Source organism: Perca flavescens, chromosome 3, assembly GCF_004354835.1.
Source record: "Perca flavescens isolate YP-PL-M2 chromosome 3, PFLA_1.0, whole genome shotgun sequence".
Lineage (NCBI taxonomy): Eukaryota > Metazoa > Chordata > Actinopteri > Perciformes > Percidae > Perca > Perca flavescens.
This window is the reverse complement of record NC_041333.1, coordinates 32,013,392-32,030,495: the sequence shown is the minus strand read 5'-3', so window position 1 is coordinate 32,030,495 and position 17,104 is coordinate 32,013,392. Positions and strand designations below refer to the sequence as shown.

Sequence of the window (17,104 nt, the reverse complement as noted above, 5' to 3'; positions counted from 1 at the left end):
TATTATAGATGTTCATTGATAGCGTGTTTCAATATTTATTATTTATCCTCCAAACATTTGTAAACTAAAAACATATAGAACATATTGGCACGTTGCTTTGGAAATGCAGCTATCAGAAGAACAGACATTACAATTCAAGATTATATAAAAATATATGCATACAAACAATTAGATAATCCAATAATACTGAGAAAAAATAATAATGAACTAAATATACATTAAAAAAATATATTACATTGGAGTAATTAGAACACATTTTGTGCAAAACTATTTCTATGAGCAAAAGTTTCTTCCCCTTAGCAGTCAGCCTCACCAACAAGTTTACTGAATTCCGACGTTTACAAGGAGCACCTAAAGCATCACGTCCAATACCTTCTCATGTGTGGGATGAATGGTGCGTTCAGGAACGCCCCCATCTCCCTCTACGAGCCAATGGGATTCATCCTGGGAACACGCGTTTCTACGACACACTACTGCTGCTAACTTTGGTCCCAGTTTCTTATCTGTCATTTGCACTGGATCATTTAGAGATCATGGCTATCCGTGTATTAGAAATACTATTTTTCTTCTATTTTGCCTCTCACATTCCTATCACATTATTTATTGACTTGCAAGCCCTGCTACCTGGACATGTGTATCCTCAGCCGGTAAGTGTCAGTAATGACAAGTTAGCCGACTACGAGTTACACTCTTTGTTGTGGCTGTAACACAATTCACACACTGAATCTTTCTTTCCACCAGCTGAAAGATGTTATGAAGTGGTATGCATCGGAGTTCAAAGACCCTATGGTGCTGGATCCTCCACAATGGTTTAAATCTTTTATTTTCTGCGAGGCTTTCTTTCAAACGCCTTTCTTTCCCGTTGCAGCTTATGCTTTCCTAAAAGGTCAGTTCGGTCTATTTTATACAGTCTATAGTATAAGGTGATTTTCGGAAACGCTGTTGAGTTTGCTGTTTGCCTGACTGTCATTAAAAAACATGCCAGTTTAATGTTGATTTGCTCATTGACACAGAAACACGCGCATGGAAAATGAATGAATGACTTTTTGGAATTGTGCACAGCCCATTGATGAATTCGGCATACATTTACCCAAGCCAATATCCACATTAAGTAGGTCTAGCCTATGATTTCAAAATTGCTCGTGTGGATCCCTAGCACGGTGTCTATTCTAAGTTCAGCCAGTAGGCGGAGTCCACAGTGCTGTGTCAGCGCTGAGGGATGGTCTTCATATACAGTATATATTTTAGGAGAGGGGGGAAAAGGCTGTGGCTTGTTTGTATTTCTTCAAACCAATCACAAAACCAATCAAGAAGCTGGATAATCCAAAGACTTAACTGTCAGGAGTTATTATTGGAACTACTTAAGAGTGTGTTCTGCAGCGCCTGGAACATCTTTTGATCACTTAGTGTCTTTCTGGTCTTTCAGGTGGCTGTAAGTGGATCAGGACTCCTGCCATCCTGTATGCCACACATGTGGCCACCACCCTGGTCCCGATTCTAGCTCACATCCTCTTTCATCAGTTCCCTATGACACCCCACACTGGTCCCCAGACCATGCAGGAGCGCTGGCTGCTGGTCTCCATATACTTTCCATACCTGCTGGTGCCTGTGCTGTTGCTCCTCACCATGTTGCTGTCCTCCACATACAACCCCACCTCCAAGTCTGGACACAAGCCAGCCAAATCCAAGAAGAAGAACTGACTCATCAAGACCAGAGCTTTCTAATTTACTCTGATTTTAAGATGTGTTTTTCTACATTTCTGAATGTACCATATGTTATATCTGCGAGGCTGTGTGAATAAGTCTGTATTGCTATTATTGGAGGAAATGGCCATTGTTAAACCAGCCAGAATAAGCCCTTTTAATGTTATTCTTTAAAAGTAAATACAAATTGTTTGTTGAACATGTGTTGTGTCTTTATTAGTACCAAAGTGAAATGAATAAATTTATAAAGGACTCGGTAGGAAATGAGGGTATATGTTTTTTTTCCCCTAATATGCATTTATGTAAATCCACGAAGATCTTAGTGTGGCACACTTGCTCGCTAGGCCCTGATGGTGCATCCATTTACACATCCTCAGTAAAGAAGTCACAAGGTGGTACACCTGTGCAATCGAATACAATCTAATACAACAGTGCTGCAATGAATGCTAGATTTTTCACTTACCATAAACAGAAATAGTTCTCAGTGTAATGCGATTAGCCTTTAGCTCTCTTTAGACAGTGTAAAAGTGCAAAACACACCCCAATGTAGGCTACTTTACATATCATTTTACTGGACTGCTGGAAAGTCTAACATGTACATCTCAGTAAAAGCTTAACAGCCCCAGTTCATCCGTTCATCAGTTCATCCCTCCTTTCATCTATAGACTAGTGTCTTGTTTCCACATGCGCTCCCAAAATAACAAAACTCCAACTTTTGAAACTTTTCAAAGCTGAGATATAGTGTGGCATAGTCCATTGTTTTAAACAATTACAAAAACACTTTCTTATGAAAGGAAGTAATAGAAAAGGCAACCAAATAAAAATGCAAATTCATAAAACACGTACAAAAGAGCTATAGCTTGTAAAGAGGACTTCTCTGTTAGGTCATAGCCAATGTTTATGGTCACTGTTGGCAATGCCTCAGCAATACCTTTGTTCCTCATAGACTCTGGAACATCCCAAATAGCAGCAGATTTAAAGGTAAAAGTAACTCACCCAGCTTCCTAAATTCCATAAATCATAGAAAACAATACTGAGAACATAACCTCAGTGTCCCAGTCTACAGGCCTTTAAATACATACTGTATGTAGCCTGTTATGTGTTCCACAGTTCAGGTCTTGTTAAAAAATGCCAAGGGGACTTGAAGACAAAAGTCTAGTTATGTTTTCAGCCAACAGATGGCGTCACTTCTAAACTGGTTAAGCAATAGACTTGAAACGTGTTCAGTGCTTCCCTGTTCCACCCATGCAATATTGCAATATGTTTATATTTTTATGATATAAGAAAGGTTAATGTGCCCTGGTTCACCAAATAGGCAATGCTATGTTTTTATCACTGCCTGTGATTTATTTATTACTTAATATTGCGTCATAAAAAAAAAATATAAACGTCTTCCACAATACTCTTAAACGATATAAAAATGTAATAATACAGTAGTAAATATCTGACATATACATAATGCAACTCAGATGTTATTAGATGCTTTCATGTAGTCAATATGTATCCATAGTCACGCCAAATCCCTTTGATTCATTTCGAATGATTTGAACGGTAGCCCTGGGTCCTCTCAACAACTTGTGGGGTTCACACTTTGCACACATCCTTCAAATACTTTTGACCGTTCAAAAAAATGCATATAAATAAAAATAATGTTGTTACTGCAAAATAGATGATCAGATTATAAAGAACACATTCTTAAATTTTCCTTATGTGTCCCATTAAAAAAAAACGGTGAGAGTGCCTATTGTTTTGCGCCCTTGAAGACCTATTTTTGTAATCTGTTTTTATTTTTTTATTTTATTTGGAGTATGCTACTGTTATGGTAGCTTATAATTCAAAGTTTTTTTAATTCTTTGTCCTTTTTATTAAACATGTTTGTCTGTGTTGTTTTAATTTAGCTCTGTGAAGCACTTTGGGCTGCTTGTTTGCATGAAAGGTGCTATATAAATAAAGTTTTTATTTCAAGTTGTCCTCAGAGCCTCTGTAGACGGACTAACCCTCGTAGCGGAAGAATAAGTCTAAAGCAGGCCTCCGCGGAAGGATTGCATATAAAGTTGAACACGGCACTAGCTTCCAGTATTGTTTAAATCGCCGTCCGGAGGCGAAGACCTTCCTTCTGTCCCGATGTGACAGGGCTGTACAGTGATTAAAAACCGTACAGTTTATATTAGCAGGTTAACGTTCAGTAGCTTAACGTGAAACAACATTGAATTGAAGGCGACAGCTACTCCCAGTGCTTACATTAACGTTAACTTGACGACGAAGGAAACAACGAAGTGTTCTTTTATGTCACACGGATAAAATGAATGCTCATTAGGGAAACGTCAGTGTTTATTAAGAGGAGAGAAATGTGTCTTGTGGACTCGGACGTCTTGTCGAAGAGGACGGATCTAACGAGGACTAACGCCTTCAGATAAACAACAGCTCTGTGTTGACATTTGTGTTGCATCCTTAAGATTTCTTATGCTAACATTGACAGTGGACTAGCTCGCGGATGTTGGCTAGCTTTATAGGTTGCTGCAACTTGTATATTTTAGATAGAAGCAGATTAAATAATTTAGCATCACCGAACAAGTTAACGTTATTTACATATTATTGTTCGCATGTTTGCAGAGACCTACTATGGGCAGCAGCTATGACGCCAGGTGCAGCCACAGGATTATGTCACTGTCAGGCTAACCGATAGCTCGGTGTCTGCAACTGCTTACAATCTTTGCATAGTCATGTGCAGTAGGGTTGGCATCATGTAGACTGTCCCTCTGAACTGGTTAGCTGACTCGGGACACGTTAGTGAGCCACCTTTGGAGAGTAATGCAAAGCTGGATTGCAGCTATCCAACTGGGTCAAAGACTGACAGCTGGCAGTGATACAGTTTAGCTCAGGATTGTTGTTAGCCATGCTCAAAGCCCTCCGTTCTGTGTGACATTACAAACACAACCTATTTAGAGGGCATGTGAATGCATGATGTCCTGTCACCATCTCTTATTTATGCAATAAGGCACATCAAAGCAGCCTGTCATAAAGTAAATCTGCAGTGCAAGAAGCAGCATCACCAGGACTGAGAGAATAATTCGCTCCGGGATTATTTTCTGAAGAGAAGAGCAACATTGAATGCTACCCACCAGCGCCCAACATCAGCTGGACCATCAGCCCGTCACAATGGAGACTGTGGGAGATTTTGAGTACAGCAGAAAAGACCTGGTTGGACATGGAGCCTTTGCTGTGGTGTTCAAAGGAAGACACAGGAAGGTAAATTAATAAATAACTTTCCTGCAATGTTGTCTTTCCCCTCCTTTTCATTTTGCCTTGCATGATAAAAGGGGGCAAGTAGGCAGCTCCATTTGAAAATCTGGGTCAGTCAGTGGCAGTGCAGAATGCAGTTCTGCAGCAGCATAGGTGGGCTGTCATCTTTTCAGGGGTGGGAATAATACAACCCTTTTATGACTAAGCATCTTAATCCAGTCTTATGTACTGTACAGTCCTGCTGTGGCAGGTGATTTAAGTGTTCTTTCATCAGCCTGATGTTAGCTGTATAAGTGTATATATGCCGCCTGGTTCATTCATGAAACGGATGAGTCAGGCAGCAGTGAATGACTTGCTGACGTACTGAGGCAGCAGGGAGGATGGCGTGCAGTGTTTTTCTTTTGCCTTTTTAAGGATACAAGCCTCCCTTTATGTAAGAGCTGCACAAGGTTCATTCACACTGAAGCAATGGAACCTATTACATTATTAACATAATGCTCAGAAATGTACTCATTGCATTTGACTTGGGTGTGGTTTTCTATCACATAAGAATACAGAAATGGGGAGTTTTTTAATGTGTGACAGAGATGCAAGAGATGACATCATGTTGCCCCCATTGCTACTGGTGCGGAACAGATGGTCCTGAATTCCTCAATGAAAGCCACATTACAGAGCACCCTTGCATAACCTGCTGTAGCCTGGGCAGAGCTGCTATCGATAACTAGCTCACAGCCTGGAAACTGAGCTGAATGTAAGCCTGCAAACAATCACCCAATCATCAGCGGGAGCTGTGCATCTAGCGCCTCCGTCCACTGCTCACATGCCTTTGTGTCACGTTAAAACAGTCCCGGCATGTGATCAGTGTATTAACAGTTTAAGTCCTATCATCTGCATGCCATTTATCCTATTTATAGGATTATTTCCACCTGGGAGGTACAGGAAGGTTAGAGCCAGCTGCATGCAACAGACGTGATGGATATCTTCATTGCTTAGTCAGTTTTGGATGTTACATATGGGCTCCTGTTACACTGTAATATCAAGAAATTATTTAAAGGATCATCAGAGATCAGGCAAGACAATCACCTAATTCCAGTAGCAATTGTGCAAATGCCAAAAGAGAAACAAATCACATTTAAGATGTCATTTTATTTCAACTTTATGAAAACTGTGTTTTCACAGATTATTTTAACAGCAAGATCCACTGCAACTCTGCGAAACATATAGCCTAAAACTTTCAAAGAGATAAGTTGCAACATGACACAAGGGGCCAGAACATGATCTAGTCTCCTTCTGAATGCTCATCAAGGTTATTACACTGGATACACCTGATGATTTGTGTAATGTTGTGTATAAAGTAAAATAATCAGATCTCTCCCTCCTCAAAGGCCATAATGTAATTGCAGGAAGACTAATCAAATGTTTATATTTATATATATTAACTGATTTATGGAAGAATAGCTTGGGATACATTCATACCGGTTCTATTAATGCCACACACAGATTATTACTTTACTCAAAAGTTAAACTTGTTAGGCTTTTTCCAGATGTGTCACCTCTGTTCTAAATGTCATTTTTGACTAAAAATGTCAATCTCTTTAAATGCCCAAATAAGATGTTGTTGATACTCCTTTGGTGTCATATTCTTCTGCTCAGTCTCATTCTTCCGCCGTCTGTCACGACACCTTCGGACAACTTTTGCAGTGTTGCTGACGCTCATCTTTGTTGCTCACATCTCTATAATCGTCTGTGATTCATAAATGACATCATGCATTATTCTGGAAAATGAAGGCGTGCTTCTGTCTTTGCAGCATTACTCTGAGCAGAGAACAACTGCTTACTCTGCACTGCTCAACTCTCCATTATGTGGTTCACTACCGAGCCATTAGCTTAGTTTGTTAGAATGTCTCTCCCCTACCACACACCTCCTCGCCCTCCAGCACAACATGATGGGCCAGCAGGGTCACTTTTTTTTTTTTTCTTTTTCTCGATGGGTGTAGTATCGGCATCTCAGTCACACTTGGCTGGGCAGGCTGTCAGTGAGCTGGGTATGGATGCAGCTCAGTTGAGACACACACACACACACACACACACACACACACACACACACACACACACACACACACACACACACACACACACACAGACCCATGTCACTCGCTCGTGTGCTAGATTCGATGCCAGGCTTTAGGCGGAGTGCACCCGCAGAACAAGAACGTCTCCTTTTAACCTAGATTAATTTGGAAAGCATGTCTTTTTTTCCCTTCCTTAGCCTCTCGTCTGACTGATCATGTTGATTTCATTTATCCATACTGTGTTTCTCAAGGGCATAGAAAACAAACAGCCTCCCCATGGTCTATTTCTGTCCTTAGTTGGGTGTTTGCGTGTGCAGCACATGTCCTGAGAGCCTTTGAGCTCACGTGAGCTCCAAAAGTCTTTTTATACCTGCTCCAGGAGCTCATCTGGAAACTCAGCCCAGTGAAAAAATAGGTCCTTCTCCCATCACTTAGTGTAAGTAGGCTGGCTCCCATTCCAGCAGTCATCTGAGCGCCTTGTCATTCAGCGCAATAGGCTGGCATAGATGACTGAAACCCAAGTGACCTGGTGTTATTGGGACGTCTAGAATTTCCTCATCCTTCCAGTCAACTCTCACACAGTGATGCTGACAATGCAATTTAGGCCAGCTTGCTTTGCTTTTAGCAACACATACACTCATATTGTGCTTGGGGTCAATTTAAATGTCAAATTGTTTCAAAGAAAATACACGTACCACTGCAGTAGGGCTGGGTAATAGAATTCAAATCCAATAACATAATTATGTAGAATGTTTTAAAATGATAAGTGATAAGATTGCCTCATCAGTCTCTAAATGATGATTTAAAGCTTTAGTGCGTAACTTTTTGATATTAATGAACATCCGTGAAGATAATTACCTCTTCTGAAGAGTCCATCATGTTTTTTTAATCCTCTGTGTCCTTCTTGGCTACTAGCAACTGCGTGGAGGAGTGGTGGGGGTCCTCATTTCATCCTCATCTGATTCATTCATCTTTGATACTAGTTAAGGGGACACTTTACAGGGACGTTAAGTTGTTGTTAAATTGTAAATTGTAAAAAGTATTTTTTTCCTCTCAATCCTGTTCCCTGTGTTTTGCAGAAGACAGATTGGGAAGTGGCCATCAAGAGCATTAATAAGAAGAACCTGTCAAAGTCCCAGATCCTTCTTGGCAAGGAAATCAAAATCCTGAAGGTGAGCATGACCCTTAATTGCCTCTCACTTATCTCCGTTTAAAGACTGGGACATTGACCTTGTGAGTCTGCACCTTTGACAGAAAGGAGCCTCGGCATCCCTGATAGAAAAACCAGTGAAAGTGAGTCCATTAGCTGCTGTAGCGTAGTTAATGGTCCTGCTAATGCATCTTGTATTTCTGTTCTGTATTTACTCAGGAGCTGCAGCATGAAAACATTGTGGCACTTTATGATGTCCAGGTAAGTTTTTTTTTTTTTTTTTTTTTTTGCATCAAATTGATATAAGCTTAATAGAGAAATAAGTATCCTATGGTATTCCAATATTTATTTACTTTGAGTGTTGTTTGCTCTGGGATTCTTTTAGTGTCAGACCAGCAGGTATGTCTGAGACCTTGTCTGTTTCAGTATCTATTGGAGCCATTGTTGGGGGAAAAACTTGAATCTAGTCAAATTAATCTTCATCCACAAATCTCTTGTGTGTCAAGAGGATCAATGTTTCTATTGGCTAGTGCTTTAGTTTAATGCTGAATAAGGCTGTCTTACTTGGCTCAGCTGACTGATTTAGGGTAATGCTATCGCAGTGTGGTTCCCATCAGTCCCATTGTCACGGTTGTCCCGCTACGAGGCATTCTGAGCACAGCCTCTACTTATTGACCAACTAACGCTAGCTGATCGTCACATCAGTATCTTAATCCCATTATTCAGTATCTCAGGACATTCATGGCTGAGCAGCAGCATGTCCTCAAAAGCAAGTCTCTAAAATTCTAACGTTAGCTAAAATGATGTTAACTCAGTAAAGGGGAGACTGAGAACTTTAAACAGGATTCATTTAGATAACAGCTGATATCTTCTGCCTTACTTGTGTAATTGCAACCAGCAGTTTGTCATTTTTACCACAAGTTGATTACTCCATAGCATTCACCACTAAATATAATTCAGTTTTCTGAATGTAATGATTAGAACACAATGATGAAGTTAGTTTTTATAATATAATAGTAATAGGTTTATTATCACTAAATGTGAGCTAGAGTTAATTTTTCTGGTTTTCTAGATTAAGTTGATATTCAAGCAAAATACTGATTAGTAGATGTGTTATTAGCACAGCCCTGGTGAATCAAACTGGTTTGCTGCAATAAAAATGAAAAGCACAACTATGGACAGGTCCAGTTTATTATCTGTTTGTATTCATGTGCTTGTATTTATCTACAGAACAGGATCATTTACAATAGATATAAACAGTTTTTAATTTCTAAGAAAAGAGCATCCACATTAAACTGTATTTGGATATAAGCCATGAACTCTGGTATAGAGGTTTTATAATATTTAGTTAATACTGTACAGTACATAACAAAGTGCTCATGTGACTAATGACCCACACTGCTTTGCAATTATTGGTCAGTTGATATGTCCATCGTCATGGGGCAAGACTTCTCAAAACTGCCTTTCTATGGCTTTTATGCACTTTGGGACCGCAAAATGCTGGATGTGAAACTGCAATTAAATGCATTTCTAAGAATAGATTTTACAAGACCTCATCACCCAAACAAACCAGGTTCAATTATTTTTGGCCAAACTGTGAAGATTGTTGAAAGTGTGAAGTATGACTTGGTGGGAAAGCGTGCATTGTGCTGAATCTGAAAGGCCATACTGTCAGTACACAGTCCCATATACAGTGCACTGGTTGAAGCCCATCCGAGGGCCCATGAAGGCATGTTGAATGAGCACAAACCGCTCAAATCCCCTTTGTCCTCCGGCTGGGAGCTTGGCTTCTAGCAGAGTCCCATATCACATATTCCTGACACATCCACTTTCACATCCCGGTGGATAAAAAAAATGCTCATTGCTTGAGGCATAATATTAGACTGTGTATTTTTCAAAGCTGAGTGTTTCTAGCATGTATTATTTAACTGGTCCTGTTGTTTGTACTGTTGTAGTTTATTAGTGGTGTGGTTCGTTGTTTGGTTGCTCGTTCCTGACTGATGGTGGGAGGCTCTGACTGCCTTTATGCAGTGAATATCAGCCACACAGCTTAAACAGATGTTTGTATTTGTCGTTTTCAAATAAAACTTGTGGAGAACAGGGAATCTTTAAATAGCTACGACCAACAGTACATTTTTAGATTTACTTGGACTTTTTAATTATATTTCTAATTGCGTGAACACAATAAAGACAGCGGTGGTTCTGTTGAGAGTTCATGTCTCCCTTCTAGAAATTGCTGTTCTGTTTCTATTTTCTTACCAGCAGATATAGTAGGAATGCAGTGTTTGTTATAATGTCCAAAATTTGCTATAAAAAACCCCCTTACATTTGACTGTACTTCCAATAAGGAGATACAAAGGGAGAAATGGGGAGTGAGGCAGAAACAGTTGAAGTGATGATGAAGCACTTCCCACATACTGTAGTAGTGGTACTTCCTGTGTTTGCGTAAGCCTCCCACAGGGACCCTGCTCACCAGTCTGTCCACCCTTTCACTCCTCCACCCCATCTCTCCATCCCTCCATCAGTCCTGCTAATGTAATGACTTCTTCCAGAGGCGGACGGCTGAGGAGCCCAGGCATAACTTAACAGGCAGGATATAGTAAAATGGGTAGCTTCCATCAGTGACAAGACTTAAAGAAACATACAGAATAATTGTGATTTTAAGATTTTAAGTTAATTCATTTGAAAAGAAAGCTAGAGTGACACAATTAAGTGATGGCAGTAGCTTTGTGTTGAAAAGACGATCCATCTATCCATCTCTGGAAGCAGGCTACCTATGAATGCTGCTGCTAGTGTGTAATACAATCTATGGTAATGAGTCGGGCGGTGCATAAAGAGCAATGTGCAGGTTGAATTCATAACTGAATTAATACCTTTAATGTATAAAAATACAGTTAAAGTCTTATAATCAGGGTTGTATTATATTTGGGCTTATTCTATTTATTAGGCTAAAGGTTAATTATTTGCCTTAGGCATGACTCTTTGAATGCTTTAGGAATAAAATATTTATTAATAGGCAATAATCAGTTGTACATTTTCATTTTATTCCCAACTTGTATATATTTTAAATATTTGTTCTTATATTCTATCCTATTATTATTTCATGTACATTGTATCCTAGAATTTCATGTATATTCTGTATGTCTGCTGTGTGTCTGATATTTTGTTGCACTTTAAATTTCCCATTTTTTTGGGATCATTAAAAATCTATCTATATTTCCCCAAAATAAAAGCCTTTATATCAAGAGTGGACTCGGTCACTGTATTTAGCCGGTCACCTAACCATTAAATCAAGGAATACTATGGTTTTGGCACCAGACAGACACTAAGATGCTGTATTTGTTTTGATAAATTCTCAGTCCCTCAAAGCCCACTTTATCAATTGTGTGTCTTTAGTAAGTTTCTACATGCACTTCCTCTTTTTTTTTCTTGATTTTGTTTGCCTGCTTTTTGTCACCTCTGCCTCTGTTGCCTGTAACATTCACTTGGCTGGTCTAGCACCGCTTTAGGCACAGTGTCACCCTGTCTATTTCTTACCAGCTGGCATTTCTTTTTTCCGTCCCCTGCAGCATGGGTCCGTCTGTTGGTAGCTAGTGTAATAGTGTGCATTTCCTCTCTTGGTGACTATCAATAGAGTCTGGTTTGTTTTAAGCCTTTTAGTAACCAAGACCAACTGGCAGCTGCCACTTTTTAAAAAAAAATTGTAATTTGGTATATTTATCTCACTTTTTCCAGTTTCTCGTTTTCACTTTGCCATTGCCATTTATAAACATTTGTCTTGAATCCCTAGTTAGCCTCTTAAACGGCATCATCAGCTGTTGTTGTTGTTATTGTTGTTGGTGTTGTTGTTGGTGGTACCATGTGCTACAGTACATGACTGGGTTAACCCAACAGAACAGGAAATGTAACACAAGCTGGTTTGTGCAACAGTCTAGTCACGCATAGCCTGTATTTTTGATTAGAAAAGGCATGGATCTTTATTTTTTACTACTTTTTTCTACTTATTTACTTTTCTTTTGTAGACACTGCTAAATGGCTGTCCATTAAATAATTTCCTACATTTGGACAGCAGTTAGATTCGGTCAGGAAACAGTTTTTCAGCTATAGTTTACTGTATTGTTTAACCTCAAATCTAAATTATAATCTTGGCTAATCCCACTCAGGCTCACACCACAGCTGACTATGTTTCTCTTCACACTGCTGCTGCTACTCATGTATACCAGCACATATAGACTAGACTGCATTGTCTTCATCTAAACACTGAATTAACACTGATTTAGAACTGCTTATGTTCTTTTTGTATGTTTGATTCAGTTTCACAATGGAGGTGATCATTCACGCAACATCACATTGACATAATACGTTAACACCCCACAGTACTACCTCAGCACTTCTTTTGTTCTTTGCTGAATGCACAAAAAAACAAAAACAATCACAGTTCTTTTTCAGGACTTCTGGGGCCTCATTTATCAACTGTGTGTACTCACAGATGTGTGTGTATGTAATTCATAAGAACATTGCCACGCAAGTGTGGAATTTAAGAACTTGTACTTAAACTTAGGAATGTGTGTAAATATAAGCACAGCTCTGGCCATGCTTACGAACAGAACGTAGTGGTAGAATAGCGATACTACAAGTAAAAAGCATTTGAGAGTGTTGCAGTATGCATAACGCAATCAACATCCACATATGTCCTGTGTTTCCTTTTATTAGAAAACACTCAATTAGTCATTTATTTTAAACAGACAAGTTGCCTAATTGGTGTCAAACCATATGAAAGACAGCTGTGACAAAAATTTTAATATATATATATATATATATATATATATATATATATATATGGTGCAATGGCTTATCTTGCGTTATGGGAAGACTTGGCAAACAATGTCACTGATCGTGCTGATCTGCTTGGCGAGGGCACAGAGTGGCTTCTAAGTAGGTGCGGCTTCCCCAAAAATGTACTGCTGGATTTGCGTCGTGATATTCATGACCTTCTCCCATGCAGCATTTTTCTTTTGTTTGTAATACCTCCTGCACTGAGTGAACCAAACAATATTTTTTGGTTGGAATCAACCTCATCTATCAGTACCTCCATTGCTGTGTTTCCTCTTCTTTGCTCTCTTTGCCATTATTGCGGTGAGGGTAAAAAAACACATTGACTTGGTTGATAAATGGATCTGCTGTTACCAATTATGGTTGGTTGGAGGCGTTTCTGAATGCAAATGGCCTAATGGTGAACGAGCATGGTTGTTAAGAACAGGTGGGATTTATCGATATTGATTACTTACTGATGTGAGTACGTTTGGCTTTTGCACGTTTGATAAATTTTTTTTTTTTCTAAATTTCATTTGTAAGACAGATTTTAGAAAATGTTCTACGCACTGTTGATAAATGAGGCCCCAGAGCCCTGCAGGTTTTTAGTGTATGTAGGATACATAACTTTTAAATCAGTAATATTTAGCTGAATTAGATGTAAAATACAAGGATTTAGCAAATGCCATTAAATGGGTTGTTTCATCGGAAGATATGACCAATAGCTTAAAGCATTACATTTTTTTTGTTTATGTTTAAAACTTTACTTTATATAGCCCTTCATGTACACTTGCTTCTGCCAGCTTTTATGACTACAGTCAACCTCAGGCTGCTTATATGAGTTACTCTCAGAATAGCTGTGCGTTGACAAAAGACTGCAGCGCCGGATGTGGGAGTCTGTGCACCCATGACAGAATGCCGGCTATAGTTTGGAGGAGCTCTGCTCGTTTGCTGATTTTAATGACAGTCTTAAGCACACAGCTGAGTGACTTCCTGTCCTCCTTCATGGAGATGTTAATGTTAAGCAAGCTGCAGCAGTGTGAGGTAGACTGGCTAATTATACGGTGTCTTGTGTCAGGGTTCTATGTCTCTCTCTCTCTCTCTCTCTCTCTCTCTCTCTCTCTCTCTCTCTCTCTCATGCTGCACAATACAGCTTTGCTGTTTGGACTTTTTGTGAACTGGCAACAGAGGTAACAGGTTTGTTTGTTTTGTTTTTACGTTGAAAAATCATTAACCAAGCAGTCATCGAGGTGGCCAGAATTTGAAATCCCCCCCGAACTGCCAAATAAAAATGTGCTTTTAAATCATTATGAGTAGCCTACCACACATGCTATTAATAGTAATGTAACTATACATAAGTAGTTCTATTCAGTATTTGGTTTTGTGTATCTGATTGTTTCACGGCGGTTATGTTAGCATATAGCACAAATAAAACACACCAGCACCTCCGCTGGAAGGAGCACATACAGACTCTGGAGCCAGCACAAAATAATCTTAACTCCGTGTTCATCTTCTATCTTTTTCCAGAACTTTCAAGCTTTATTCCCTTGTGGATTTAGTTTGCTCAATTGGCATGGAGGTAACTTTGTCTCTCCATCAGCATTTAAAAAAAAAAATAAAAAAAAAAACAGTAAAACGTACAATAACATATTAAAAATTATTTACACAGGATAAAAGTGACAATATATGTTTGCAAAGCGGCATAGGGTGTGGGGTCAGTATTTTGTATTATTACATTGCCGAACAGAAACCTAAAGAAATTGGTGGGAATAAAAGTTGGTGTAAAGGTAAACAGAGGAAGAGAGGGGGGGGATGAGGTTTGTTTATGAAGTGTAGTGTGAGCTAATCTTCACAAAAGCTGATGTTGGAACATTGTGTTCTGACCTGGAGAGGGGCCCCAGCCGTGTGTGTGTGTGCTAATTACACAAGGTATTGAGGCAGGACTGACTTAAAGAGGGCTGAGAAAAAAAGAGGGGCAGTAAATGTTCTTGGATACTTTTAGAGGGGGTTTTTGGAGCTCGGTGAGTTTTCCTAGAAAACCTGCATTACGAACCTCCCGGGCTTATGTCCACATTCCTTTACAGAGCTTTGCTTTCCAGACATTTAACTGGCTGAGGAGGAGAAGCTCAGAGGAAAACACTGTTGCTGCTCACTGAGGCACAGGAACACACACACATGGAACATGTACTTGTAAAACATGTTTTATCAGCACATATGCATGAGCAAACACACTCATGTGATCTTCAGTACATCTCTTCTCTTGCATAACAAATGTTTTTTGAGGACCTTAACTCAAATCTGGGCCTTAGAAAGTTTTGCATACAGATGAAATTATTGCATTCAAATTTCTGTATTTCACGTTCTTGGTTCTTCGTGTGAAAGTGCAATCATTACATTCTGGCAGTTTAGTGCACTTTTATGAGGATGTTCTGTTCCTTTTCTATGCACAAATATGTTTTCTGTGTACTGTATATATCAGCATTCTGTTTAAGAACAAATTGTACACCTGCAAAATAGTAAACATCCTCCCCTCTCTACCCAAGATTGAGTCACACTGAAAATCAACAAGCAATCCTGACCTTTTGTCCCCAGAACATAATTACTGTTTTCTTGCCTCTGTCACTGACAGTCCTCTGTCATTCTGTGAATCTGTTATGTCGAAGCACAGACTTACTGTAACTCTCTAATGACGCCAGTTCACCCAGAATACCCCAGATTACGCTTGTCGCTTGCGTGACAAACGCACACCAGGCTCACCACAAATGCTTAACCTCCCCCCTCCCCAGTACCGTATCCCATCCCCCATATTGTTACATAACCACTCCTAGAACTGGAGTGTGACGCAATAACTAAACGACTAACCAGACACAGTGCTGATTTGGCTCACGTGGACTCTTGGCAGTCCGGTGTATTTTTGTGTATATTGTGTTGTCAGTTTTCATATCTCAGGATAATAAAAACCCCTTTTATCCTTCTGTCCAGCCTGTAGATTTGGTTTCCTGCTAAATCGCTTCTAACGGTACATGAGTGTGACAAGGAAATGATGACAGAGAGGCTATTTATATCATAGTTGTTTTTGGAATATTTTGTGCTGGAAGGGAATGTTTTGGAGCCCAGCCCTCATCTGGCAGCGGGCCATCGAATGTCCGAAGTCCACCGATATTTATACAGTACCTTCTAGAAAACATTTGTTCATGTAAAAAGGTTCAGGCCGTCAACATTTTCATAACCGTGAGCTGCTACGAAGTCCTCCTAAAACAAAGGCTGTGTGGCGCCGTCACCACCTGCCTCTTGAAATTCATCTCACTTTTTAGCAATTAGGCAACAAACGAAACTGAGGCAGCTGCCAGAGACAGCATGCAAAAGTGCCAAAACACACAATGAAGGTTTCTCCAGGCAGCAGCTTTTCTCAGTCTCTGCTATTTGTTGTTCTCAGTTTTCTCTGACGTTGTGTCACTCGAGTTGGTGATTGTGTAAGAATATTCTTCAGTGACGATGGTCATTTATCACTTGTGTTTTGTGACACTTTACTCCCATCCCCCTTCTTCTCCAGATTGCACTGCACTTACAACTCCTCATTCTGTAACCCCCTTTGCCTCCCCCTCCCCCAAACACACCGATTAGATACTGGTGGCCCATCCCCCACTACCACCTGCCCCAATTAGAGAAAACACTGTATAGTATTTGCAAAGACTGATCTACTTACCCATCAAACAAACATACCCATTACCGTGGGGTCACACGTCGGTTGACTCGCATGGTGGCACACTGCTGTAGCTCGTGGTCCGACCACACTCGCCTAGTATTTGTTTATATATGGAATGGGTTTTAATGCTGTGAAAAATATTGCAGTACTTTTTGTTGTTGTGTCCTGCTAGCTATAAATGCTAATGGGAACTGAAGCTCATTTGTTCCTGTTCATTCCATGTACAAGCAGATTCCTTTACCTGCCCTGTGGTGTTTTTGCCTTGGTATTTATTTACTCAATGTCGATACAATGTTGTACGTTGACTGGGGATCATCATTTTCTGTTAACGTGAACTATTAGCAGTGTCATAAGCATTACATTGCATTTTCATGAGACAAAAGTACACGTTCAGAAGGTTATCAAAATTAGCAAGTG

The 17,104-nt window shown here is 39.7% G+C and overlaps 2 protein-coding genes across 3 annotated transcripts in view; both read left to right on the top strand.

The window, feature by feature from the left end:
- The first annotated feature begins 197 nt into the window (after positions 1–197).
- On the top strand, positions 198–1,903 carry tmem97 (transmembrane protein 97). The gene is made up of 3 exons (XM_028573339.1): positions 198–647; positions 742–886; positions 1,427–1,903. The coding sequence occupies exons 1-3, from the start codon at positions 276–278 to the stop codon at positions 1,699–1,701; spliced, it is 792 nt and encodes a 263-aa protein (XP_028429140.1). The 5' UTR covers positions 198–275; the 3' UTR covers positions 1,702–1,903.
- Positions 1,904–3,799: 1,896 nt separating this feature from the next.
- The window catches only part of ulk2 (unc-51 like autophagy activating kinase 2), a 35,309-nt gene continuing 22,004 nt past the window's right edge, over positions 3,800–17,104 (top strand). Inside the window, exons 1-3 of one of the 2 annotated variants that reach the window (XM_028574449.1) lie at positions 3,800–4,953; positions 8,099–8,191; positions 8,389–8,430. In XM_028574449.1, coding sequence (XP_028430250.1) covers positions 4,816–4,953; positions 8,099–8,191; positions 8,389–8,430 — 273 coding nt within the window. In that variant the 5' untranslated portion in view covers positions 3,800–4,815. Of the gene's footprint in view, positions 4,954–8,098; positions 8,192–8,388; positions 8,431–15,957; positions 16,953–17,104 lie in introns of those variants that run through there. The other variant, XM_028574450.1, reaches the window with a different exon arrangement.